Genomic DNA, 27,288 nt, shown 5'->3' on the forward strand with positions numbered 1-27,288 from the left:
GGGCCACGGAGGAGGACAGTGGAGACGGCAGGAACTGGAGTGGCCACGGAGGAAGACAGTGGAGACAGCAGGAACTGGGGGGGCCACGGAGGAGGACAGTGGAGACGGCAGGAACTGGAGTGGCCACGAAGGAGGACAGCTGTTCCTTGGCTCCTGCCAGGGCTGCTATTCCAGAACCAGGGCCCAGGGCTTCCACAGCTTCCTGTCTTCAAGACAACTCAGGAATCTTGGTTTTCTCACCAAAGTTCTGATGTTAAAATCAGGATCATTAACTTTTAATTAATTATTAATTTTTATTTTAAAACATAGATTTTTTTTTGAGAGAGAGTCTCCAGTTGTCGCTCTGAGTAGAGTGTCATGGTGTCACAGCTCACAGCAACCTCAAACTCTTGGGCTTAAGCAATTCTCTTGCCTCAGCCTCCCTTGTAGCTGGAACCTCAGGTGCCCACCACAATGCCCGGCTATTTTTTGCTGTTGTAGTTGTCACTGTTGTTTTAAGCAGGCCTAGTCTGGGTTCAAACCCACCAACCAGTCTGGGTTAGGGTGACCAGCACCCTAACCACTAAGCTACAGGTGCCGAACCTAAAGTGTAGATTTTTAATTAAGCAATTTAGAAACACTGTATAGATCAAATAGAACATACAGAGTAGGTGAAGGGGGGAGGTCAGATATCGCCCGGAGCCTCCAGCTTTAGGCCTGAAAGATAAGTGGTGGTCCTGTGGTTGAAAGTCTGTGTCTTCTCCAAAATTCATGTTGAAAATTAGTTTTCAGTGCAATAGGTAGTCAGAGGTGGGGCCTCTAAGAGGTAATTAGGTCATGAGGGCTCTTAAAGGCCCTTATAAGAGAGGAGTGTCACAGGTTTGGTCCTTTTTGCCCTTTCATTCCTTCTGCCATGTAAGGACACAAGTCATACCTTCCAGAGGAGGCAGTGCCTTGGAAGCCGCCTGGTGCCTTGATCTTGGACCTCCCAGCCTCCAGTACTATGAGAAATAAATTTCTGGTCTCTATGTATCACCTACTCTCATGTATTAATATTTTGTTAGAGCAGCACAAGTGGACTTAGACACCAAAATAAGAAATTCCTTCTCTCTCTCTAGATCAGCGGTTCTCAACCGCTTTGTAACAATGAAAATAAGTCTGGCATATCAGATATTTACATTATGATTCATAACAATAGCAAAATTATAGTTATGAAGTAGCAACTATGGTTGGGGGTCCCCACAACATGAGGAACTGTATTAAAGGGTCGTGGCATTAGGAAGCATTAGGAAGGTTGAGAACTACTGCTCTAGATGATGTGTTTTCAAAAAAAAAAAAAAAGATAAATCTGTAATCGAGTCTGACTCCCTCAGGAACGCAAGATTAGAGAAGAACCTATGTTCATCTGACTCAACTATCCCTCCAATCTCTGGGTCCTCTCTTTTTCTGTGCTTCCTTCTGACCCTGAGATTCTACTACTCTGTGAAGGTCAAAATGGCCCAGAGCTGGATCAGCAGCCTGTACTGTAGCTCCGAGTGCAACATGATTGCCTCTGAATTCTTAGTTATCTACTCTTTTTCTCTTAGGCTTCCCTCCTGAGATAACACAAGTAAAAGTGTGATTTGACACTCACCTTATTAAGATGAACAATGAATAATTTGAATGTCAATCAAGGTGTAGAAAAAAATGTCCACATTTCTCAAATCAGTCAAATAATTGTCAAATCACTTCACTCTGCTTTTCAGATATAGCTCAAGCTATGAGAATCCCAAGAGCTTTAAGTTCTGAGTATTTTTTAATGGTCTTTTAAAGCAAAAGCAAAATCAGCTTGGTTTTGAAAGTGATAGCTTCATTCAAAAAATTTTTATTTAGTGCCTATTATATACCAGTACCTATACATGGGGGGGAAGAGACTATGAGGAGTCAGTTGCAGGCCTGGAGAGGAGAAATGCACTACCAATTTTAATCTAAGTTAGAATAATATCACATTGTAAGAGTTTGCCCTTTCTTAATATCAAGGCAGAACTGTAACAAACTATTGGAAAATAAACTTTTTAAGTAATATTATTTGAGAGAGAAAAAAATGTATGAAATGGATAGGGATAAATATTACAAAATATATACAATACTATATACTTAAAACTACAAAACATTGCTGAGAGAAATTTAAAAAGACCTAAGCAAATGAATGAAGACAGTTACGAAAATGACGCCTGAAATTAATCTACATATTTAATATGACAGAATTAAAATCCCAGCAGGGTTTTTATAGAAATTGATGGACCAATTCCAGTATCTACATTAAAAAAGTAAAGAATATAAAATAGACAAAAATTACAAACTAAAGAGCAAAGTTGGAGGATTTACACTATTTGATTTCAAGATTTAACAGAATGCAACAGAAATAAGACAATGCAGAGTGTTGGCATTAAGATAGTCTGAATCACACAGAATTTTAAAAGCGATTCATATACATGTGGTCAGTTGATTTTTATCAAGTTGCCACGATAATTAAACAGGAAAAGAGCCATCTTTTCAATACATGATGCTTCAAAGAAGCCAATATTTGAGGGAGTTGTGGAAGCTCAGCAGAAATTTTGGCTCTCCAGGGATTGCACATAGGGCCATGGCTAGTCCTCCCCTGCCCAAGCCCAGCCATGTCCACATACTAAAAGAAAGGAGAACACTCTGCCCACTTCCAGGAACACACAAACTGGGAGCCACACATGCTCCCTCTCTCAGGCATCCTGAGCCTCTCCTGGGTATAGTCCCCAAGTGGGGCTGGGGGCAGCAGATGGCTATGGGAAGGCCCTTGGCTGCCTTTACCCATTTAACAATTTGCATTGTGTGTTCCAGGGTGGAGATGGAGCTAGTGTGAGCTGGATCACTCTGCTTCACTCACCTTTCCCTCCGAGACCAAAGGTGAATACAGTGATCAGCACAGCAGATGGATAAGGAGTGGGTGTGGGCATCTGGGCAGACCAGGTGAGTGGAATTTTTAAATGGTGGTCAGGAAAGGCCTTACTGAGGAGGCCACTTTTGAGAAAGGCCAAGGAAGTTGGGGGTGCAAGTTGTGTAGGTATCTTCAAGGAAAGCATTTGCATTCTCCAAGGAGGACAGAGAAATGGTCGGTAGGCACATAAAAAAGACACTAGACCTCAGCACTGATCATGGAAATGTGAATCAAACCACAGTGAGACAAGAATGTTTATTACAGCCCAATTCATAATTGCCAGGTCATGGAAGAAGCCCAAGTGCCCATCGACCCACGAATGGATCAATAAACTGTGGTATATGTACACCTTGGAATACTATGCAGCCATTAAGAAAGATGGAGACTTTACATCCTCCATGTTTACATGGATGGAGCTGGAAAATATTCTTCTCAGCAAAGTATCTCAAGAATGGAAGAAAAAGTATCCAATGTACTCAGCCCTGCTATGAAACTAATTTATAGCTTTCATATATAATATATATTAAATATATATATAAATTAAATATATAATTCAATTATAGCCCAAGAATATGGGGAAAGGGTAGAGGGAGGGGAGGGGAGGGGGGAGGATGGGTGGAGGGAGGACGATTGGTGGGACCATGCCTGTGGTTCATCTTACAAGGGTACATGTGAATCTTTCTAAATGTAGAATATAAATGTCTTAATACAATAACTAAGAAAATGCCATGAAGGCTATGTTAACCAGTTTGATGAAAATATTTCAGATTGTATATAAAACCAGCACACTGTACTCCATGATGTATTAATGTACACAGCTATGATTTAATAAAAAAAAAAAACCACAATGAGATGCCAGATACCGGCTTCTTTGCAGCATCATTTATTGAAAAGATGGTTCTTCTCCTGTTTAATTATCTGTAGCATGGCTATAATGGAAAAGGCAGATAATAACAAGTGCTGGCAAGGGTGTGGGAGCTTGTGAGGCTGGTCTGAATGCACCCAGGTGAGCTGCTGGGAAAGCAGTCTAGTGGCTCCTCAATAATTCATACCTGCACAGTGAGTTATGATCAGGCCATTGCACTCCAGCCAGAGCAAGAGTAGGACCTTGTCTGAAAGGGAAAACAAAGAAGAGAGGAAGGAGGGAAGGAAGGAAGATTTAACCCAGAGTTCCATTTAACCCAGCATTTCTACTCCTTAGCTATATGCCTAAAATAAATGAAAATCTATGTAGACACATAAACTTGTACATGAATGTCCATAACAGTAAAATTCACTATAGTCCAAAAGTGGGAAAACCCCAAATATCTACTAACTGACCAAAGTATAAGCAAGATGTGATCTATCTATATAATGGAATATTGTTCAGCCTCAAAAAGGAAGGAAATTCTGGGCGGCACCTGTGGCTCAAAGGAGTAGGGCGCGAGCCCCATATGCCAGAGGTGGTGGGTAAGCCCAGCCCCAGCCCTAGCCAAAAAAAAAAAAAAGGAAGAAGGAAATTCTAACACATGCTACAACACAGATGGACCTTCAGGACATTGTATTAAGTGAAATGTGCCAGGTCTAGCTGAATAAATCCTGTGTGAGTCCTCTCATGTAGAACCCCTAGAACAGTCAATCCATAAAGACAGAAAGTAGAGTGGTGGTTGCCGGGCTGGGAAGGAGAGATGGAAAGAGAACGTTCATGGGGCAAAGTTTCAGTCAAGAAAAGGAAAATCCTGGAGGTGGGTGGTGGTGGTGGTTGCACATCAGTGAGATTGTACTTGATGCTGCTGAACTATAATCCTAAAAATAGTTAAAATGGCAAATAAAAAAAGATGCAATTAAAAATTAATTGGTGCTGGAATAGTAAACATTCATCTTCAGAAAATAATGAACTTTTATCTTAATCTCATACCAGCCCCAAATGACAGATAACCTAAATAAACAACTAAAACTATAAAACTTACAGAAGAAAACAAGACAATGTTTTTGCAACTTTGTGGTAGGCAAAGATTTCTTAGATAGGATAAAAAAACTGAGCTCTGAAAGAAAAATTCATAAACTGTGGACTTTGTCAAAATAAAAATTCTGCTCTTTGAAAGACATGATTAAGAAAATATAATGAAAAGATAAGCCTAACACTGGGAGAAAATATTGACAATAGGTATTTATAACAAAGGACTCAAAGCCAGAATCTATAAAGAACTCTCACAACCTAACCATGAAAAGATAAACAATTCAATAAAAATGGGTAAAATATTCTAATATTCACATTACAAATTACGTGGATAACCAAAAACCATGTGTGAAAAAAGCTCAGCACCATCAGTCATCAGAGAAATGCAAATTAAAAGTTTCACTACACATTGTTAGAATGGCTAAGATTAAAAAAGATAATAACTTTCAGGTGAGAAATTCACAGGCGCAAAGGCAGAGCAGAAGACTCGCTTCTTAAAAGTGGTTTAACCCATGATGAATGTGAGCTGCCTGCAGCTCATACCTATTAGGACACATTCACCCAGACAGGGAAGAAGCCTGAGCTGGAGAGAGAATGATTTACAGTAACTGCAGGTGGAGTGGGTGGCACGCAGGAACAAGTAGAATGCAGAGGAGAAGCCGAGTCCTGAGAGGGTATGTCTTCCCAGCCAGGATGTGTAATGACACAAAACTAGATGGACAGCACCACTTAAGGGTCTGATGAAGGAAGAAAAATCCAGGAGAGAATAAGAACAGCAAGCAAAAAGGTGATAGGAAAAGGCATCAGGGAGAATGTCCAGAAAGAGGGGGTGGGCAGCAGTGTCCAATGCTGAAGATACAGCCAGTCCAATACTGAAGACAGAAGAGAGGGTTGCTGGATTTTCATCTAAAAGATTATTTCGGATTTTAACAAGTATAATTGACTAGATTGGTAAGAACACAGGCAAATTTTCAGGGGAATGAGGAATTTCACTAGAAAGATCATTCTTCAATGATTATCACTGGGCTGATAGAGTTATGATAAAAGTTGAGCAAGGAGGAGAATTACTACAAATTTGGAGAGTGCTTTTGTTAAAAACAGAAGAAAAATAATTTAGCAAGTTTGTATGCTTATACCGGTATAAAAAGGGCTAAAAAGCAAGAGAGGCAAAACCTGATGACACAAGAGAGGGGGAAAAAGTGGTAAGTTGCTTTCCCCCAGCAATGATGCCATAGAGGCTTCCTCCTGGAACTCTGGTCCCTCTGCCACATTTCCCAGAGGGCTGCATATCTGCAGGCCTGAGAGAGGATCCCTCCCGGCTGCAGCCTCTCCCTAACAATGGCTGGCTACTAATCGATCTCCTTTCTCCTGTTTTACTCCCACTACCCACCCCCCATCTTATGCCCCCAGATGCCTTTTGCAACAGACCAATCCTCATTCATACGCCCCCGGGGCACCTCAACAACTCCCTTCACTGACAGGCTCCCTCCTGTCACTCTGCCTTGTTCTAGGCGCTTGCCCCACTGTCTTCTCCACTTCTGTGAATCCTAACCTTTTGTAGAGCCCCTAAGCACCCCACGAAACGCTTCTACCACGTCTTATTCCCCCTATTTGACTCTACTACCTAGAAACATTGCAGATTCATGGTACATAATATATCCTGAATAAAACCATTATAAGATTTGTGTGTGCTGCCCAGAGGCCTCTTCCTCAGGAGTACCTCATTATAGTTTTATGAAGCCGTTTTCCACCTGCGGTTATTATAAATTATTCTATCATTGTAATTTTTTATGGAGAGCACTGGATCCATGTAGGTAGATAGCCTGTTTCCTTTAGCCATTATCAAAATACTCCCTTTCTTTCTTTATTTGAGCTCCCTGCTAAGGCAACCAAATCATAGCTCCAAGAATAAGAGGCCAAGAACAAGACAATCCAGAAACTGAGGAAGGGTCATTTTGCCTCAGAAATTAAAGTGTAAGTAAGAGGCAAAGAAGAAAGAAAAAATTTGAGCTTAATATGGCACAATAAGAAGAGTTATTAATACAGAAGTTCACACTAAGACACAGTACTCAAATTGTCAGAGACAAAAAGGGTTTTGAAAGCAGTAAGAGAAGAGCAGGTCGTCACATGCAAGGAAACTCTGTAGATGATTGGTGGATTGTTCTGCTCAAAGTTGCTGTTTGCAAGGACCAGTCAACAACCACTAAGTGAGGACTTACTGTGCAGCGTGGAAAGTTCACCTCCCTGGCGGGACAGGGTGCGAGGGCAGGACATTCCATCGCACTACTAAGGATGCACAATTTAACTTAATTGTTCATTTCTGAAATTTTCCATTAATATCTTCAGCCCACAGTTAACTGTTGAGTAAGTAAAACCACAGAGAAGGTAAACGATGGAAAAGGCAGGACCACTGTGAGCAGCTAGAACACAGGATGATAAGATAGAGAAGTTCAAAAACTCTGGTTTGTTCTCTTTTATTTCTTCTACCTTGAATTTGATCTGCTCTTCTTTCTTTAATTTCCTAAGGTGGAAGCTTAGGCGACTGGTTTTAGATCTTTCCTCTGGTTAAATACGTGCATTCAATGCTACAAATTACTTCTATACACAGTTTTCATTAAATCCCACACATTTTGATGAGTATGTTTTCATCTTAATTTAGTTTAAAGCATTTTTTAGTTTCTTTTGATAATTCTTCTTTGGCCCACATGTTATGCAGAAGCATATTTTGTAATCTGCAAATATTTTGGAGCTGTCCCTCTATCCTTCTGATACAAATCTCTAATTTAATTTCATTCTGGTTTAAGAGCAAACCACCTTCCATTGTGTGACTTCTATTCTTTTAAATTGGTTATAGTGGGTTTTAGGGCTCAAAATGTAGTCCTTTGGCCAATGTTCTGTGTTAGCTTGAAAAGAATGAGCATTCTGTTGTTGGATGAAGCAGTCTATCCGTTGTACACAGTTGCTTGATAGTGTTACTGAGTTTAACTATGTCCTTACTGATTTTCTGCCTGCTCAATCTGTTCATTTCTGATAGAGTGTGTTGAAGTCTCCAAATATCATTGTGGATTCTTCTATTTCTCTTTGCAGTTTTATCAGTTTTTGCCTTGTGTGTTTTGACATACTATGGTTAGGTACAAACACATTAAAAACTTTTATATCTTGTTGGGGAATTAATCCCATTATTATTATGTAATATTCCTCTTATCCCTGGAAACTTTGCTTGGTCTGAAATCTGCTCTGACTTTTGCTTTTACTTGGTTGGCGTTACCATGGTATATATTTCACCATTTACTTCCAACACACATTTGTTTTTATATTTAAAGTGAGTTTATTGTATACAGCAAATAGTTGGGTTTTGTTACTTGATCAACTCTGAAAGTTTCTTTTAATTAGTGCATTTAGATCACCGACATTCAAAATAGTTATCGATATAGTTGTATTTATATCCACTATATTTATTATTGTTTCCTATTTGTCACTCTTGTTCTTTATAGTATTTGTCTTCTACTCCCTTTCTGCCTTTTGGGGTTTCAATTGAGCATTTCATATAATTCTATATCAGTTATCCTTTTCATAAGTATTTTAAGTGGTTATCCTAGATTTTATAATATACAATTATAACAAATCCAAATCCACTTTCAAATAACATAAAACCAGTTCACCAGTAGTGTGAGCCTCTTATGATAACAAAATATTTTTAATTTCTTGCTCTCATCTCTTGTATCATTATTGCCATTCATTTCCCTCTGCATAAGGATACATAATCAAATACGTTGTTGGTATTGTTATTGTGAACAAACTGTTATCAGTAAGATTGACCAAAAATAATAAAATAAAAGTTTGCATTTTTTCCTTCACTTATTTTTCTCTGATATGCTTCCTTTTTGTGTGTAGATTCAAGGTTCTGACCTTTATAATTTTATTTCTCTGTAAATAATTCTCTTTTGATTTCTCAAAAGGTAGTTTTACTGTCAGAAAAAAACAAATTCTCTCCCTTTTTGTTTGTCTAAGAAAGTCTTTATTTCTCCTTTACTCTTGAAGGATAATTTTATAAAATAGAGAATTCCATGTTGGTGAGCTTTTTCCTTCAACACTTTAAATATTTTCTCCAGGTTCTTCTTTTTGGCATAATTTCTGAAAATGCAGATGTAATTCTAATCGTTACTCCTCTATTGGTAAGGTGGATGTTTTCCCTTTGGCTTCCTTTGGATTTTTTCTTACAGTTTTCTGTAGTTTGAAAATAGCATGCCCAGCCATGGGGTTTTGGCATCCATCCTACCCAATGTCATCTGAGCTTCCTCAGTCTATAGTTTGGTACATGATGTTAATTTGAGGAGATTTTCAATTATTATTGTTTCAAGTATTTCTTCCATTCCTTTCTTTCTTCTCCTTTCAAAATTCTCACTACATGTGTGTTACAACTTGTATAGTTGTCCCACACTCTGTGGATGGATGTTCTGTTTTGGGCTGTGTTTATTTGTTTGCTTGTTTGTTTTCAGTCTTTTCTCTCTTTTCTTTTCAGTTTTGGCAGTTACTATTGACCTATCCTCATGCTCAGGCATTCTTTCCTCAGCTGATCTAATAGCAAGCCTGTCAAAGGCATTTTTCATTTCTGTCACAGTGCTTTGCTCTCTAGCATATTTTCTGGGTTCTTTCTTAGAGTTCCTGTCTCTCCACTTACCTTGCCCATGTTTTGCATCCTGTCTACTTTATCCCTTAGAGTTTCTACTATGTCAATCACAGTTGCTTTAAATTCCCAGTCTGATAATTTCAGACATATCTGAGTGTGATTCTGATGTTTACTCTGTCTCTCTCTGTCTCTCTCTCTCTCTCTCTTCCCCCTCCCCACGCAGTTTTTGCCTGGGGCTGGGTTTGAACCCACCACCTCCCTCACATAGGGCCAGCACCTTACTCCTTTGAGCCATAGGCACCATCACCCCCCCTTATTTTTTTACACTGTCTCTTTAGATTGTGTATTCTGCCCTTTAATTTCTCTTATAATTGTTTCTTGATAGCCAGATGGGATGTACTGGGTACAGGGAACAATTAAGAATATGCCTTTAGTCAAGTGGTTATAGGGTGATGGAGGAAGAGTGTTCCCCAGTCTTTTAGTGAGCCTGTGTCTCTGGACTGTGGACTTTATGTATATTCTTTGTACTAATGGAAAAAGAACCTCAACTCTGTGAAGTAATGCAAAGCAGTTTATTCTGAGCCAAGTATGTGTGACCAATGGCCCAGGGAACATAGTTTCTAGAGGTTCTGGGAAAATGTGCTCAAGGCAGCCAGGTTATACTTTGGTTTTATACATTTTAAGGAGACAAGAATTGCAAGTAAAATCAAAATCAATACATGGTTTGGGCAAAAAAAGCAGGACATCTCAAAACAAGTGCTTATAGGCTGTAGGTGGGTTCAGAGATTCTTTGATTTGTAATTGGCTAAAGAAATAAAGCTTCATCCAAAGGCTTGGAATATTTTAAACTGAGATGAGAAAGTCTGCTAATCAGAGAGCAAGTTGTAATATCCTGACTCAGATTAACTATTAAGCAAATTGATGACTTGCAGATGTGACTTAACCTTTGCCTTGCATGGCCTTAGGTCCTGTTAATAGTTTAGCATCTTACTGTCACAAGGAGTTTGTTTGGTTAGTGTCATGATCTCTGTTTTAACATTAATGCTGGTCAGTTGTGTCTAAGCTACAAAAGGGGAGGGTAGCATGGTAAGGTGTGTCCAAACTCCCTTCCCTTCATGGCCAGAAACTCAGTGTCAAGGCTTTTTTTTTTTACTTCTGCAATTTTTTTAAATTAAATCATAGCTGTGTGCATTAATGCATTTATGAGGTACAATGTGCTGGTTTTATATACAATTTGAAATCTCATCATGGGCAAGAGATTTGAATACAAACTTCTCTGAAGAAGACAGGCACATGGCCTACAGACACATGGAAAAAAATGCTCATCATCCTTAATCATCAGAGAAATGCAAATCAAAACCACTTTGAGATATCATCTAACTCCAGTAAGAGTAGCCCACATAACAAAATCCCAAAACTGTAGATACTGGCATGGATGTGGAGAAAAGGGAACACTTCTGCACTGCTGGTGGGATTACAAACTAATACTTTCCTTTTGGAAAGAAGTTTGGAGATCACTTAGGGATCTAAAAATAGACCTGCCATTCGATCCTACAGTTCCCCTACTAGATATATATCCAGAAGACCAAACACCACTTTCTAACAAACATATTTGCATCAGAATGTTTATTGAAGCCCAGTTTATAATTGCCAAGTTTTAAGGTTTTTCTAGGCTCCCTTTGGCCAAGACGGGGTCTGTTAGGTCAACAGGGCCCTTAGGATTTTATTTTTAAATAAATGTCTTCCTCCCCTTCTTCCTTGGGACATAAAGCCTGGAGTGGGCTGAAGTTGAATGTTTCTCTTCCACCAACAAGTTCATTTCTAATAGGATTCCAGCAAGTTGGCTCTAGTAACTAGTTTCTCCTGTAGGAGGACCTTGTTAAGGACACAGTGCTCTCGCATATTTCAAAATGGTTCCTTTTTTCCCCCCCTGCTGGAAGCACAAGGGAACTTTTCTCCAATATTCACTGTAAGGACCTGAGCTCATAGAAGTAAAAGTCCTGAAATGTGAAGATATCCATATGACTGGGTCCCCCTGGAATTTTTATTTCAGATTTCTTCACATTGAGCCTCCAGGAGTTTGACAGCTGCAGTTCAGGCTGTCCTACTCTAGCGCTGGTTCTCATGAAGGGTTTTGCTGATGGGTTCCTGCTACAACAAGCTGAGATTCTCTGTGTTCGCTGCTTGGTTGCTCCAACTTGTAAGTGGAAATAGCTGTTCGCCCCATGACCCTACCACTCCAGTGAATCTAAGAAGAGTTGTTGGTTTTTCAGTTTGTTCAGCTTTTTACTTATAAGCTTTGGAGGGATTCAAAGTCTTTCCCTGTATAATTTTGTGGAAACAGTTTGACTTCTTGAGTCCATCCAGGCACATGGGAGCCATGTCAGATCTAACTCTAAGCAAGAACACATTTTTTAAAAGCAACTTTACTGAGTACTACATATCAACTGTGGAGTGGACCTTATGCAGAGAAAAAGAACCTGGTAACCTGGAGCTGTTGCATTTACTCTAATTACTTCATAGTACTCAACCTTTTTAGAACCTCTCTTCTAGCATTCTGTCAACTTGTAGACATTGTTTCTTTGGTGGATGTTTTCATTTGTTTATTATATTAATATTTTTGAGTGCTTTCTATCTATGCCCTATAGTTAGAATCTAATTTTAGAAATAATCAAAGCCAAATCAAAGTCAAATCATTAAATACAGTTTGTGTCCAATGGGCAATACAATTTTCAAATGTGACTGGTTCTCCACTGTGGCTATTAGATTCTTTAAGGCAACTGCAAAAGTGATTATTAAAAGTTGAGCTGCTCAAAAAAGTCTATACAGACAGTCACCAAGTTATAAACATCGGACTTATGTACAATTTGCACCTAGGAACATGGGCAAGTAAGTAAGTCCCTGAGTTACAGTAAGTAAGTCCCTGAGTTACAAACATCCAGCTTACACGTGACTCACATTTTCAAAGAGAGACCATTATAGGCCATAGATAAATGTATCTCTTCCAATTTACATACAAATTCAAATTCAAATTAAGAACAAACATACAGAACCTATCTTGTTCATAACCTAGACACTAGTTGTATTGGTTGAATTCACAGCTACAAATTTTTTAATGTATTGGGTCATAATGTGACTTGGTTTATACATTGCATAGTTTCCTATGCTAATACTAAAATTGATCTTTTCCATATCTGAGAACTGAAGGCCAAATTTAGAAATTGTGTTTCAATTCCAAGGTTACAGTTCCTAAGCAGTATGTTTGGGATCCATACTTTTACCTTCCCTTTCTACCTCCCTGTACACATGCACGCATTTTCTATTATTTAAACTCAATTGTAGGAACTTTGGACCAGGTTACTTTTATGTCTGAGGATTTTTATTCTCTTTCCTGGATTTTAGGAAATGAGAACATACCAGCAGTCACTCTCCTTAAACTGGGGATTTATTACACCAGAAAAACATCTTGCTCAAACTGATTCTGCTTATAGCTGCTCTGTTAACAGTGTTTTGAGAAAGAATCCCTTAACTGTGATACTTCATGGTAACAAGCCCAGCTCACGGAATCACATTTTACGAACTGTGTACTTTAGATTGTAACTGAGAACAGTCAAGATTCCCCTGCCTCTGGTGTGACTCCAAACACCTGACATGTTAGAACATAGAGGTTTTATGCTGAAACATTGTGCAGCTGCCATAGCACAGAGAAAAATAGCTTTCTGGAATAAAATATACGTGTTTGGGTTGTGGGAAGAGGAGGAAAAGAATGGGTACCTGAAGGACAGTATTTCATATAGGTGCCTTCCATCCTAAAAATAGTGGAAGAGAGCACTAACCAGAGAAGTTTAAATCCTACATATTGGGCTCCCAGAACACCTAAGAACTGGGTAAATAACACTCGTCATTAGGGCTTAAGAAGTCACATTTCTTGGTCTCTCAGCTGAATCTCTTTGGGCTATTGCTTGGAATCGTAGCAACAGAAGGTGAAACCCCACCTGAGAATCAGAACTTTCTGGACTAAATGCTTTAAGATAGATCCCCCTTCCCTTTTTTGAGTAGTATTAGCTTTCTGGAGTAGTTTTTTTTTTTTTTTCTCCAAAACATAGCTGCAAAATCTATTAGTTCTTAATAAATATTTAAAAGATCATGAAAAAATGAATTTCTTACAACTTATTATCACCATCTAAAATATAAAGAAATGAATACAGAAATGTATGACTATTAGCTTCCCAGATAGATGGGGGAGGATGATGGGAAGAGACTGTCACTGATTGGGGTATGCAAACGAGGTGTCAGCTCCCATCATTTCATTCATTCATTCATTCACTCACTCCGTAAACACGTGTTACTGAGCACTGGATTGCTTCCCAAGCATTTGGGTGGCTCATTGGGGACTGAATAACCTTGTGCTCTGCCTAGAGGATACCCTAACTTTCCCTTTCTTTCTTTCTCTCCCCTGACATAATAAGGAGCTACAGAGAAAAATAGAGATGAACCAAGAGACACTATCTCAGAGCAAACATTATGGTTCTCCTAGAAACAATCCAGGCCTGAGGTAGGTCTCAGGGAAGAAGCCCTTCTTGAGAGGCTAAGAAACCTTGTTCTCCTACTACCTGGGCTAGTGGCTTAACTGTTCTAAGCTTCAGTTTGCCCCATCTGTAGAATGGGTGATTGGGATAAATTATTCTTACGGCCCCTTCCAAACTTAAGCTTCTATTTTTCCAAGATCCTAAGTAGCCTTTTCATGTCCAGCACCATGTACCCTAAGGAAGCATCATGTGTGTGGGCATTACACACACACACACCCCTCAGCCTCGCGCCCCTGACTGTGTGTTGAAAGTTCTCTGTGTTGCCAGATACGCGAGTGCTCAGCTGTAGCAAGTTGCGACTTTGGCACTAAGTCCTGCAGTGTAGTTGGCTTCCTTTACCAAGCCAGGTCACCGACAGGGGATATCTCCTTTAAGACACGTGGAATCTCTCATTTGCGTTGGGGAGAGGGTAAGCAGCTGGAGAGGACGACATCAGCCCTCTGATGGGAAAAGCCTAAAATGTCGCTAGGGGAACATTACGCTCTCCTGGTATTAGGGCAGTGCTGGCTATGTCCAGCCTTCTCCCGCCCTGCTCCGGCGTTCTGCTTTCCGGCTGCAGCTACAAGGCCGACCCAGTCAGGAACGCAGGCAATGAGCGGTGCAGCTCCGGGGCTACTCCGGCTGCGGTGTCCGGAGCCCACCCGTGAGACTTGCAGAGAATCTGAAGACCCGCGTCCCCAACCTACGCAGGAGAGCGCTGCCCTCTAGCGACTAAAACGGGAGATGCGGCGAGCACCGAGCTTCGCTGGTGTAGCATGGCTGCCAGGTCCCGCGACGGTTGGTGGCCTGTCCTTTGTAGGAGAGAGCAGATGACGGGGAAAGCCCTGGGACTCTTTCTCTATGGATGGACTCTGGAACTGTTTGTGGGTTCTCCCTAGGCCCAGGAGAAACAGAAACATAGATGGATGAATAGATAGATAATACATGGAAGGCGATGACAGACAGAAAGATACATGAATGACAGGTGGTTAGAAGCTCGCTCCGAGTGCTTGCAACATGCCAGGCTCCAGGCTAGGTGACCTCATCCAGTATTTCATTTGATGGTCCCCGGAACCCTATGAATGACAAATCACCTCTGTCCCCATTTTCAAGATGGGGAAACTGAGGCCCCGGACAATGTCAGCAGCAATCTTTTGCAGAGACAGGAAGTGAGAGAGCAGCTCTGCCCCTGCTTCCACCGGGTGCGCTCAGTCCCCTCCCTGTGCAGAGGATGTCCAGTCCTTGGCTCCCCAGGGACCGCGTCCCTCATCACTTTCTCATCATCACACTCCGGAACGCTGACATCACGCCTGCTCGGCACCTCCTCTCACTCATCAAACACCCCCAGGACACCCTGAGCAGCGCGCTCTAGGCAGCGGGTCCCCAACTTGGAGGCCTGCCCAGGGAGCTGGATAAATATGGGTCCCCTCCCACGATGTTTGAACCGCGCCCAGTCCTGGGTAGAACGTTTTTCCAAAACCTGAGGTTTTATCTGCTTCTACGCTTGACCAGGGATCTTCCTAACTGGAAGAAAAAATTCCGTCCTGAGATTTTAAGATCCCCAGAAAGTTTCGCTCATTCATTCCTGTAACCATTAGCTGAGTGCCTAGTGTGCGCCCGGCCTGGCGCTGTTAGACGCCACAGCAGGGAAGTCGGAGTCAGGGCTGGGAAGATAAATGACGTTTGAGTCGGCTGTGCTCAGGGACCCGAGGACCCACCAAGGAGCCCGGGAGGAGAAGGGACAGGGTCAGTTTCACCGGTGTGCAGGGTCTCCAGCACGTCCCAGAAATCTAGGCCAGTACATTTGCCCTTCCAAACGCCCCCACCTCGGTTCCCTCCCTGGAGCCATCACTCCCCCACCCCCACCTGCATTAATTTCAGTGACTGTATTGGAGAAAATTGATCCCAGCCACTCTCCCCAAACTTTATAGTTGTCTTGGGTTTGTCACCTGGCAGCGAGGCGAGCCACCATCTCGTCTCATTCCGCAGCCCGCCTCCACCCTAGGCGGGGAGCTCAGGCCCGACCCCTCCCGCGGAGGCGTCGGCGTGGGGCTGGCGTAGGGCCTGCGTCAGCCGCAGCCGGCCGGCGATTGGGGCGCGCGCGCCTCCTTCGGTTTGGGGCTAATTATAAAGTGGCTCCAGCCGCCGTTAGCCCCGACAGCTCGGCAGGCGCTCAGAGCCCTCGGCGACACTGAGGACCGCGACGGTGAGGCCCGCACCTGCCCGTTGGCCGTGGCCGCTCTCCCCGACGTCCCCCGCCCGCCCGTCTCACACTTGCCTTCTCTCCCTTCCAGAGTCGTGTCTGGGACCCGAGTTTTCCGACCAGTCTGCTCCACCTGAACAGCGCCAACGTGAGTAAATTTTCCCCAAACTCGCTTTTGCTGCGCGGGTTTGGGGTCACCCCTGCTTGCTCTCTTTTACTTTGCGTTTCATTGCGTGGGTCCCCAACTTTCTCCCGGTTCCTTTTTGTGAACCGCGTCAATCCGAGCCTCCCCGGGAGCCCACTCTCTAGCGCTTGGTCTCAGCGTTCCCTCCGGTCCTGGCCTGGGCATCAGACTCCGAGGAAGAAAGCCAGTGCCCCGGGCAGCCAACCTGGGAGTTTCGAGGCGATCTGGACTGACCCCGGGGCCCGGGAGGGCGGGTGTCCAAAATGGTGCGTCCCCACGGGCTCTTGCTAGACGATCCCCTTGTGGGCCTGTCGCGGCGCGGGACCCATCTGCGCCTGGGCGGGATCGGAGCGCAAGTCCTTCTGTCCTTGCAGTCCATGGCGCGGTTCTTGGGATTCTGCACTTGGCTGCTGGTGCTCGGACCGGGGCTCCTGGCCACCGTGCAGGCGGAATGCACCCAGGACTGCGCGACGTGCAGCTACCGACTGGTGCGCCCGACCGACATCAACTTCCTGGTAAGTGTTCCGCGCGGTGAGCTAGTGGCCACAAGGGTCCGCGGACCGCTCTGCACCTGCCACGCGGCGCGTCTCGCGGTCGCTCCTGGCCGGAGCCGCCACGGCGCAAACGCTTGGTGACCTCCGTGTCCCAGCTGATATTGGAACCCTGGCTGTGTCCGGCCTTCCCCTGGCTCTCAGCTTTGGAGACCCAAGACTATTTAAGGACCAGAAAGGGCAGCAGTGTTTTCTCCCAAATCTGGGGATTCAGGAACCCCTAAATGTGCTTTCTTCAGCACCTCGGATAGCACTGGGTTGGCTCCTAGCAAGGAAGATGTTCCATCACTCGGATTCCTGTGATGGCGCAGCTGACAGCCCCCACTCGCAGCCATCCTCACGTCCTTCCTACAAATAGTGTAATTTTTTTTGTTGTTAGTGACTCTGGTCGCCTTTCTTTGAATTTGTTTTCCCGTGCTCTCTTAACCTCAGGTTATGCCTTTACCCTCACGTGTGGATAGGAGAGGCAAAGAGATAGGGAAGGAGGGGAAGTCGCAGCAGACAGGAGACAGGAGCGCATAACTGTCTCAGAAACAAGTGACGCAGGGACTCAGCTGGTCTTGTTTTGACTGCGCTTTTGTAATATCGACTGAAACACAGTTTAATTTGGCTGTGAGAAAGGCACAGGAGAAGGGGCCAGTGCCAAAGTAGGGACAGCAGCGCAAAGATAAGACGCTTGGGTGTGTGTCTCGGGTGGGAGACGGAGGCTGCAGCCTCATTCTAATCACAGTCCACGACTCTTGAATCACCTCTGGGGCTCTCTACGGAGACGGAATCTCCTACCTTGGAATTCAGGAAGCTTCCTTTTAACTAGCTCCACTAACCATCTTTTTGCACTGCCTTTGAAATTCGTTGAAATTTTGCGATGACTTAAAAGGTTCAGTAGAGAGTAATCCAAGCTGATTTGGGGTCCATTTCAGCATTTGAAGAAATAGCACGTAATGTAGATGCTTGAAAGGGAGAGAAATAAAGGAAAGGATTCCAAAAATCTGTGGTATAGCTGTCAGATTAAGTGTTTGCTTCATTTGAGTATTTGAGTTCCCCGATCTATTTCATTTGATACATGCTAACTTGACCTTAAAAGAATCATAGTAGAATTATATATTTATAAGAAAAATGTTCTATGTCCTTCATCCATCTTTCCTTCTCCCACAGTCATGAGCTTGTAACCCATGCCTAAAAAATGAGTGAGGGCTGCAAACATAAACACAGATCTTGTGGTAAAGAATTTTATTCATGGAGTGAGCAAAATCCAAAACATGACACATGCAAGACCCCAATTTCTGACCCATAATTTCCCCTGCCCCGACACTCGGACTGAGGTCTTCTTGCCTGGCGTGTCCCCTAGCTTTCTCTGCCATCTATGTAAGTGATATGTGGATCCTGGTAGAATTGTTCACATCACACAGTCTAACCTCAGAGTCCTTTCATATTTTCCTAAATGGTGTTATTCAGCAATTTATCGTGACTGACATTCAACAGTGCCAACATGTTTGATTTCTTCCTTCGTATTTAATTTGCTTACTTCACCACACTTCCAAATGATGCTCTTCCCTTGGCACTGTTGAACTTGGGTCACTGAGTGGCAGGCAGCCCTTCCCTGGGTGTCATTCAAAATCCTGACTTCCCTTTCTTTTACCATCCTCTCATCATTTAAGAAGGTTAGGGGATAGGGGAGAGGAAGACTAACTACTTTTCCAGAATTTTCCTCAGTGATTTCTATGCTCTTGTTGTTATAGCCTTTAATTTTTTAACCCCCATGATGGCATGGCACATGTAGTATTAGCAACTTGAAAAAAATTAAGCAACCATCAGTCAAAAGTGCACTCTCATAGGAAGACATTTTGAGTAATAACTAATTGGTATGTTTTGTGTTGGGGCTCATATTTTGGTATCTTATTTTGTCAGTGGCAAAGTTTAGTTAAAGACTATGATGCTACAATTACAACAGTTCTGGAATTTTAGCTCAGATGGAACAGCCATATGAGAAATGAGGTTGCCTAGCCAAAACTATATAATAAAATCAATGTAACCAATATTTATTGTGCTTCTACCAACCAGATGAAAGAAAATAGTGCTTGGTACTGAGGTGGGTGCATGGAGAGCAGGCACACCACAGCTGATGTCCAAATAGCACTTATCATCTACTAGGATCCTACCTGTAGCACACCGAGTGAGACAAATATTACAAAAGATGTATACATGGCTACGGGAGCCATAAGATAACATCAATGCTTTAGTAGAGTGTGTTATTCTGATTATTTGTCGCTACTGGGTTTTGAAGGAGTACCGTATTATATGCATATGAAAGTCTTTTGTTAATAGTGTATAAAGTATTTGAATATAATATAGGGTGGCCATAAAGTTGGTGCTATTTAAATTGCACAAATTACTTTAATTGCACATGACCTTTATGGCCACTCTGTATTAGAATGGAAATATGATTGTCCCTTGAACATCTTAAGCTTTTAATGATATTTTGATTTCTTTATAAGATACCAGGAATAGAATATAACCATTTTGATTGAATCACCTTTATCTTTTTACATAGCTACATATATAATTTACTTAGACACATGCTAAGATAATAATTAAGAGGCAGTTAAATATGTACCCTAAGGATTTTATTTTGCTAGTAAAATTATTTCTTTCATTGTGAAAATAAATATGTGTATTTAACATCAATTAATATACCAGTATATTTTTAAACACCATGAAAGGGCCTAGATTTTCTGCCTAAATCAAAAGCCTATGAACCTGGGTTCTATCACTAGATTTCAGAAAGCTACAAAAACCCCTAAAGTACTAAGAACTACCATCTTTAATTTGCAAATGTTCATGTAATATTGGTGCTCTTTTTATCATACCCAAGTGATCTATTAAATAGAAAAAAATCTTAAGATTGTTAGAATATAAACTTACAATGATTTGAATTATTACATAATAAAAAGAAAGGAATGTTATGCTGACCATTCCTATTTTGTGACAACATTTTTCCACTGAAAAACACTTTTTCTGTACACTAGTGACTAAATGTTTCAAAAATAAACATGAGTAATTTGTGCATTTGTATATGTATAATTTCATATCTAATCTTATCATTATAGACATTTGGTTCAAGATTTTGATAAAAGCTGTTTTAATCAACAAGGAAAACAGAAAAAACAAAATATTGATACTTTCAGCAAATCAATATATCAGAATCCAAATAATCTGTAAAATTTAAATTGAGTTTTTCAACTTATCTTGAAATTTTCATTTGAAGATTGACTGTGTCTGTAGGAATTGGAGATACCACTTTAGGTAAAATGTCAACACAAGAAAGCAAAGAAATATTATGTTATTAATATTGATTTTATCTGTAAGACAAGAAGATAAAAGGAATTTTGAGGTAAAATCCCCTTTTAGGTAAACAAACATTTCTTCCTTTTGGTTAGAAAAATTTCAAACAAAATGACATCAGCAGTGGAAAATTATCTGGGGGAGATCAGGTTGTGAAAGCAGACAATTTAAGTTAAAATAATGTGTAAAAATATTTTAAAATATTGAAATGGCATAGTATCTACAATGGATTTAAAATGGAAACACAGATTTCTAATTTGATTCTGTTAATTCCCCCTCCTTTTCTCTTCTCCAATTTTCCTTCGTTTCATTTTTCCTGTTTGGTGTGATGAAAAGCAGTAATATGTGGGCCACAAAAGTTCATTTTCTCCATTAAGTCAGAGAATCATTACATTTATCATTACATCAAATTGTTTTCCCAGGCTTGTGTGATGGAGTGTGATGGGAAAACCTCTTCTTTCAAAATCTGGGAAACCTGCAAAGAGCTCCTGCAGCTGTCCAAATCCGAGTTCCACCAGGACAGCCCCAGCAGCCTCCGAGAAAGCAGCAAGCAGGAGAGCCACTTGCTGGCCAAAAGGTATGGGGGCTTCATGAAAAGGTACGGGGGCTTCATGAAGAAAATGGATGAGCTGTATCCTGTGGAGCCGGAGGAAGAGGCCAACGGAGGCGAAATCCTGGCCAAGCGCTATGGGGGCTTCATGAAGAAGGATGCAGAGGAGGACGAACCCCTGGCCCATTCCTCAGACCTGCTGAAGGAGCTTCTGGAAACGGGGGAGACCCGGGAGCGCAGCCCCCACCAGGATGGCAGTGAGGATGATGAAGAGGTGAGCAAGAGATACGGGGGCTTCATGAGAGGCTTAAAGAAGAGCCCCCAGCTGGAAGACGACGCCAAAGAGCTGCAGAAGCGCTACGGGGGCTTCATGAGAAGGGTGGGTCGCCCCGAGTGGTGGATGGACTACCAGAAGAGGTACGGAGGCTTTCTGAAGCGCTTCGCTGAGTCGCTGCCCTCCGACGAAGAAGGTGAAAGTTACTCCAAAGAAGTTCCTGAAATGGAAAAAAGATATGGAGGATTTATGAGATTTTAATACCCTTGCCCGTCAGTGGCCCCAGGCCCAGCAAGCCTCCTGCTCCCTCCTCCCGTGCTGGTGTGTTGCTGCCGAGAGAGCCGCTTGTGTGGTCCAGCTGAGTCATTGTCTGGGTGACTGTCCAACCCGATCTGTCGAACTGTCCTGTCATTTGAGGTTCTGTGTCTTCTGAGTCTGTGAGCTCAGTGTTGGTCTGCTGCAGCTCTCTCCCTGTCATGCTCAAGTAGCTTTTGTTATTTTGTCCCTTATTTTTGAAAAAGCATCAGTAAATGCTTACCTGTATATAGATATAATAAACCCATTTCCCCAACTGCATAATATCCTTGGCAATCTCTTTTTCTCCAAGACCTTCATTTGCCTTTATGTTTCTGCAATAAATCCTGGATTTACCATATGGTAGAACGATCTGCTTTTGACAGAATAATCACTGGTCTTCTCTTCCAGCAGTGGCTGCAAAAACACTTTTTATTTAATTCCTCAATATGAAATATTAGACGAGTAAACACATTGGTGTAAAAGTAAAATGCATTTTTATTCCCATTTCTGGAAATCAGATACATGAGGAAAAACCAAAGCCTATGAAAGGAACTAGCTATTCCCTCACATAAAAAAAAAAAAAAGAAAATGAAGAAAAAGAAAACACCTGTGTTGACATCAGATGTCTATGTCTCTTTTCTTCAGTATGGTATTTTAAAAGTTGAAAAGACATTAAAGATAATTTAGCCACATTGTACAAATGAAGAAAGTGAGGCCCAGAGAGAGGAAGTAGTTGACCCAAAGTTGCCCAGCAGTGGAAGGATAAAGATAGGATGAAAACTCCAAAGTTCTCATTCCTGACCAATATTCTTTCCACTGCAGTTCCATATCTCCTATCCAGGTCACTACAAAGAATTGGGACCACATTTTGTTCACCATTGTACCTCCCTACACTATGACCATAGCAGATTGTCCAGTATCTAATGAATGAAATTACAAATGAATAAATAAATTTGGTGACCAGATAACCAGGAAAGGGAAGTATTTTGCAAGGCAAATTCCCAAAGCATAAGGCACTTACAACTACTTCATACTAATGGGAAATTCACATATAAGAAATGTGAATTTGAACTTTTTTTCATTTTTCTAATTGAAACTACATATAGCTCAAGCCCTATCCACTACATTATTTTTGCAGGACCACCCCACCAATCCTTTCTCCGTGTTCATCAAAGAAATTAGATTTTAGCAGATCAGGAAGGTGTGGTAAGTCTTTGTTACACAGCCCATCACCATTGCACACGAGATATGTGTTGCCCATGGCTGTGTGCTCCACTCTGATGATACAGCTCCACCATCTCCCACAATCTTCCCTCTACATCCAGCCCTGCCAGGGCTCCTGAGACATGCACGTGTCCATGCTTTGTTAGAAGACCCTCCTGATCAGCATGAAAGATCACAGGTCTCCACCCTTGCAGACCCCAACGACCATCTACCTTCCTAACCCCTGGGTAAAGTAACTTTTGGTTCCAGGCAGAGCCCTGGGATCTCCCCCCACCCCCCATCTTAAACTAGAGATGCAAATGTAGAAGTGAAGCAGATCAGAGAGAAGAGGAGGATAAGCAAAGCTGGCCTAAGAAATCCATGTCAGAAGTAAGGAGTGGTGCTGCTGGGGCACAAGGAGATAGTGGGTCTCCACTCAGCCTCAGCCAACTGTTTGCCTTGGACATGCCAGCCCAGTATTTTCAGGCTTTTCCAAAGAAATCAGAAACCTAAGTTGTAAGAAATTTTGGCAGTTGATTCCATATAGAACTGTGGGTCAAACAAAACACATTTTTAGATTAGATGTGACAGACCTACAAGCTAGTCTTTTGAGAACAAAAGTCACTTAATTTTCTCCCCTGGGCCAAAGGGTGACCAAACCTTGGAAACAGAAATTCAGCCTACACCTTTGAGATACAACAACGATACAATTATTATCTAACAATAATACGATATGTATTCATACCTGCCTCCTAACACTATCAGATGAATACAGTCTTCAAAGCAAGCAAAATTTTTTATCTAAGAGCTCTTTTCTATTTGCGGGTAGCTGTACCGAGTGGGCTAAAACAATCAGTGTGGAAGGTGGAGGCCTAACAGCCGCTTGCCTGCGGTCCCATTTGGCACCCCCACCCCCACCCCAGGAGAGGGACCATCCGCAAATAAGAAACCGGCAATTGCCACAGAGAAATATAAGGCTGTGCCCTGGCTGGCAGCACCTGACCCCCACGTGACCCCCAACCCCAGATGGTCCTTAACAGTGAATTTGGGGTTGTCCATAAAACACGGCTTGAGGTAGGCTCACCCCACTCTCCAAAAATCTCCACTATCTGGCCTTTGATCTAAAATTCCATCATTAGAATTTTAGAGTCTGTAACTCTAAAAGGCGTTGTTGTTCCCTAGAGCATCCTATTTAAATTCTGAGGAGCATTTGCTTCAGGTCACCTGGGATGCTATTCTGAGCGCAAGTAACCTAGTTCTGACCTTGGTCCTCTGTGTGTGCTCAGTACAAAGGTTCTGAGTTCCCCAAACAGCAGGAGGACTGGGGTTGGGACCAGCCCCCGCAGCCTGGAGAGCATCAGGGAGAAAACCATGGACCGGGAAGAAGAGGGACCCACACTACCTGCAGAGGGCGCTGCTGCTCCACGCGGTGCCCTCTGGGGCTGGGCCCTGCCTCGAGCGCCCCTGGGCCTCCCGCGTCCACCTCCAAGCCGGCACCCCAGCCTGGGTTCCCCCTGAGAGTCCTCTGTGAGCTCTGGGGCTAGGCTGTCTGACAGAAGATGCCAGCTGGCTAAGTGACCTGAATTCTCCCTGCCTTGCTCTCCTCCAGTGTCTCCTTAGGCTGCTGCAGTGAGTGAACGTGTCCCAGTGCACAGTCCTCGAGCCACATCGCCGCGCACGGCGCTTGTAGCAGGGTTAGCTGCCCAGTTCTGCCGGCAGGATCCTGGGGTCTCCCCACAGGTCCTACTTCACTCTGGGTCTCTCGCGGATGAGATGCTGCCGTCAGCCTCAGTCCGGATCACTAGGTAGGGAGCCTGTTTCCTGACAGTTGTGCACCGAAAGGCAGAAACTACTGGAGCCCCTTGGTGCTCTCCCCTGCACTGGGTCAGGTTTCCATTACAAACCGGGAAAGCCTGTGCGCTCAGAGGGTTATCCGCGTGCCATCACGTTTGCCCAAACCCAGAGGAGGTACATGAAGATGCAGTGCCAAGAGCGATCTCTCAGGTAAATGATGGACTCAGGGGACAGTGACGTGCCCCTGCGGGTTCACCCGCTGTAGCAGAGAGACAGCTGGAAACGGTGAGGTTATTGATCAGGAGGGAGTCTGTGTGGGTCTGAGAGAAGGGACTACGGGAAACCGAGCAATTTACTGTGAATCTAAAACTGCCCTACAAACTAAAGTGTTTTTTGTTTTGTTTTGTTTGAGACAGACTCTCACTTTGTTACCCTCAGTAGAGTGCTATGGCATCGCAGCTCACAGCAACCTCAAACTCTTGGGCTTAAGCGATCCTCTTGCCTCAGCCTCCGAAGTGGTTGGCGCCCGCCACAGTGCCAGGCTATTTTTAGAAACGAGGTCCGGCTCTTGCTCAGGCTGGTCTGGAACCTCTGGCCTCTGGTCTCCCAGAGTGCGGGGATTACAGACATGAGCCACCATGCCCGGCCCTAAAGTGTTTTGTTTTTTTCTTAAGGAAGTTATGTGCAGGGCCGCGCCTGTGGCTCAAAGGAGTAGGGCACCAGCCCCATATACCAGAGGTGGGGGGGGGGGGTTTCAAACCCAGCCCTGGCCCAAAACTGCAAAAAAAAAAAAAAAAAAGGAAGTTATGGGAAAATAAAAGGCACAAAGAATCTGAGACTGGAGCTACAAAGGTTTCTCAGGAGAAGGGTGTAAAGCTTTGAATACTTGTATATATGTGTTGATTTTTTCTTCTTTTCCTGAAACGTACAGAAGTAGCCCCACATGCATCAGTTTATTCATTGGGTAAGTGAATGAAGCAGCGTGGGGCCTCCCAGAGCCTAGGAAGAGGCTTCAGGGTTTTCTTCTCAAGGTGACAGGAAACGATTTGAGGGTGAGAGCACAGGTTTCCGCCTACGTTGTGGTCCTGAGGGAATAACGTGCGCGTATCTGTCCTCATTTCACATCGGACAGAAACATCTGGGTTTCCCTTAAAGTTATGTAAAACTCTCAGTGTTTTGTAATATAAATGTAATAAATATGTTTTCTCTATCAATTCCTCCACCAAAGATCTGAACTTACAATGCTCACCATTGCCTTGAGAATGAAAAATACAAACGAAACAAAAGATGCATCAGCGTGTCCTCACAGGGAAGCCGGGCGAAGACCCCTTCTGCAGAGGGAGCCTGGCCGGAGCTGAAACACGCCGTCCGCCCAGTGCTTACCCTTCCTCCTAATAGTCTATCAAGAGTAACACACAGAGGATCTCACACAGCCGAAGTGCACTCACTGGGTTGCTGTGACGCCAGGATGGCCACTGTCCAGTCAAAAGATGGGGTTTCAGCAGCACCTGGAAAACCAGACCCGATTCCTCCAGATACCCAGTCTTCCTCCTCCCTCTCTCTCTCTCTTCTGACTTCAAAAAATCAGATTAGTCTGCCTATTTTTTAATTTCATACAAATGAAAACAACCTTGTTTTTATCCATTTGGCTCAATGTTTTATTTGCAAGATTCGCCCACGTTGTGGCACTCAGCTGTGGTTTAGTTTTCTTACTCCCCTGTGTGCAGATCCTGCAGTTCCAGTTCATCGTTGGCAGGTGCTTAGATTGTTTCCACATTTAAGCTGTTGCAAATAATGCTGCGATAAACATCCTTGACTGGGTCTCTTAGCACACAGGACACGTTTCCCCAGATACATATCTAGGAGTACATTGGGCAGATCATGGGGGGTGTGTATACTCGTCTGTAGTTGTAGTGTCAAGCAGCTTGTAGAGACTTTGCCCCAGTTTGGACTGCTGCCTGCAGGGTATGCCCTACCAATACTTCATGTGGGTCTGCTAAACTCAGTCCTTTCATTTTAATTTACATTTCCCTAAGGAGATAAAGCATCATTTGACATGTTTACTAATCATCCAGAGATCCTTAGTTATTCTTTTGCTTTCAAAAGAATATGGGCATCCAAGAAACAAAATACATACATTGTATAATATGTGGGGTTTGTATTTTTCTGGGAACACCTCTGAGCTATTTTCTGCTCTACACTGAATTGCTTTATATGCATGAAATACATGAATTTTTTTAAACTAAAATACCTTCCAGAGTCACTTTGTGTCTCTTTGTTAGAATCTACACAATTAACTGGGTAGCTCTCCCCCTTGACCTTCCTCAATCAGATGAGGGGGACAGACTATTTCTGTGAGGATTCATAGTTTTGATGTCTGAGTCATTTCAAAGTGTGACTTCATCCCAGGCCTGCTTAGAAGCACCATCTTCCCTCAGCTACTAGGTTGGAGACTGGAAGAAGGACTTGAGGACCCCAACAGATTCTCCACCTACAGTCATTTTCATTGAATTGGAGACATGGGTGGAAAGAGCCAGCCTTCCAGAGTTCCCCCTTCAAGGTACCAGCCAAGTCAGAGGCTCATGTGTCATGTATCCCAGCAGGGCTAAGGGGATGGGCACAGTGTGCAATCAGCGTTGAGGTGATAAGGAATGACCTCCTGTTAAAGAATTGTGTGGTGAGGTAGCAGCTTAGCTGAATTTGAAGTTAGCAATAGAGAATTTGCCCAGAAAATCATTTTTTTCTTTTCATAACCTAAATTATTTATTGAATAAATATTTATGAGCAGATGCTATAGGCCATGCACAATCTTCGGTTGAGG

At 42.9% G+C, this 27,288-nt stretch overlaps 1 protein-coding gene across 1 annotated transcript; it reads left to right on the plus strand.

The window, feature by feature from the left end:
• Positions 1 to 16,251: 16,251 nt before the first annotated feature.
• On the plus strand, positions 16,252 to 21,698 carry PENK (proenkephalin). Its single transcript, XM_003793677.2, has 4 exons — positions 16,252 to 16,275; positions 16,364 to 16,420; positions 16,831 to 16,971; positions 20,772 to 21,698. The coding sequence occupies exons 3-4, from the start codon at positions 16,834 to 16,836 to the stop codon at positions 21,432 to 21,434; spliced, it is 801 nt and encodes a 266-aa protein (XP_003793725.1). The 5' UTR covers positions 16,252 to 16,275; positions 16,364 to 16,420; positions 16,831 to 16,833; the 3' UTR covers positions 21,435 to 21,698.
• Positions 21,699 to 27,288: the final 5,590 nt, after the last annotated feature.

The sequence above is a fragment of the Otolemur garnettii genome, unplaced genomic scaffold (genome assembly GCF_000181295.1).
Source record: "Otolemur garnettii isolate 467f Iridium unplaced genomic scaffold, OtoGar3 scaffold00071, whole genome shotgun sequence".
In the NCBI taxonomy this organism is placed as follows: Eukaryota; Metazoa; Chordata; class Mammalia; order Primates; family Galagidae; genus Otolemur; species Otolemur garnettii.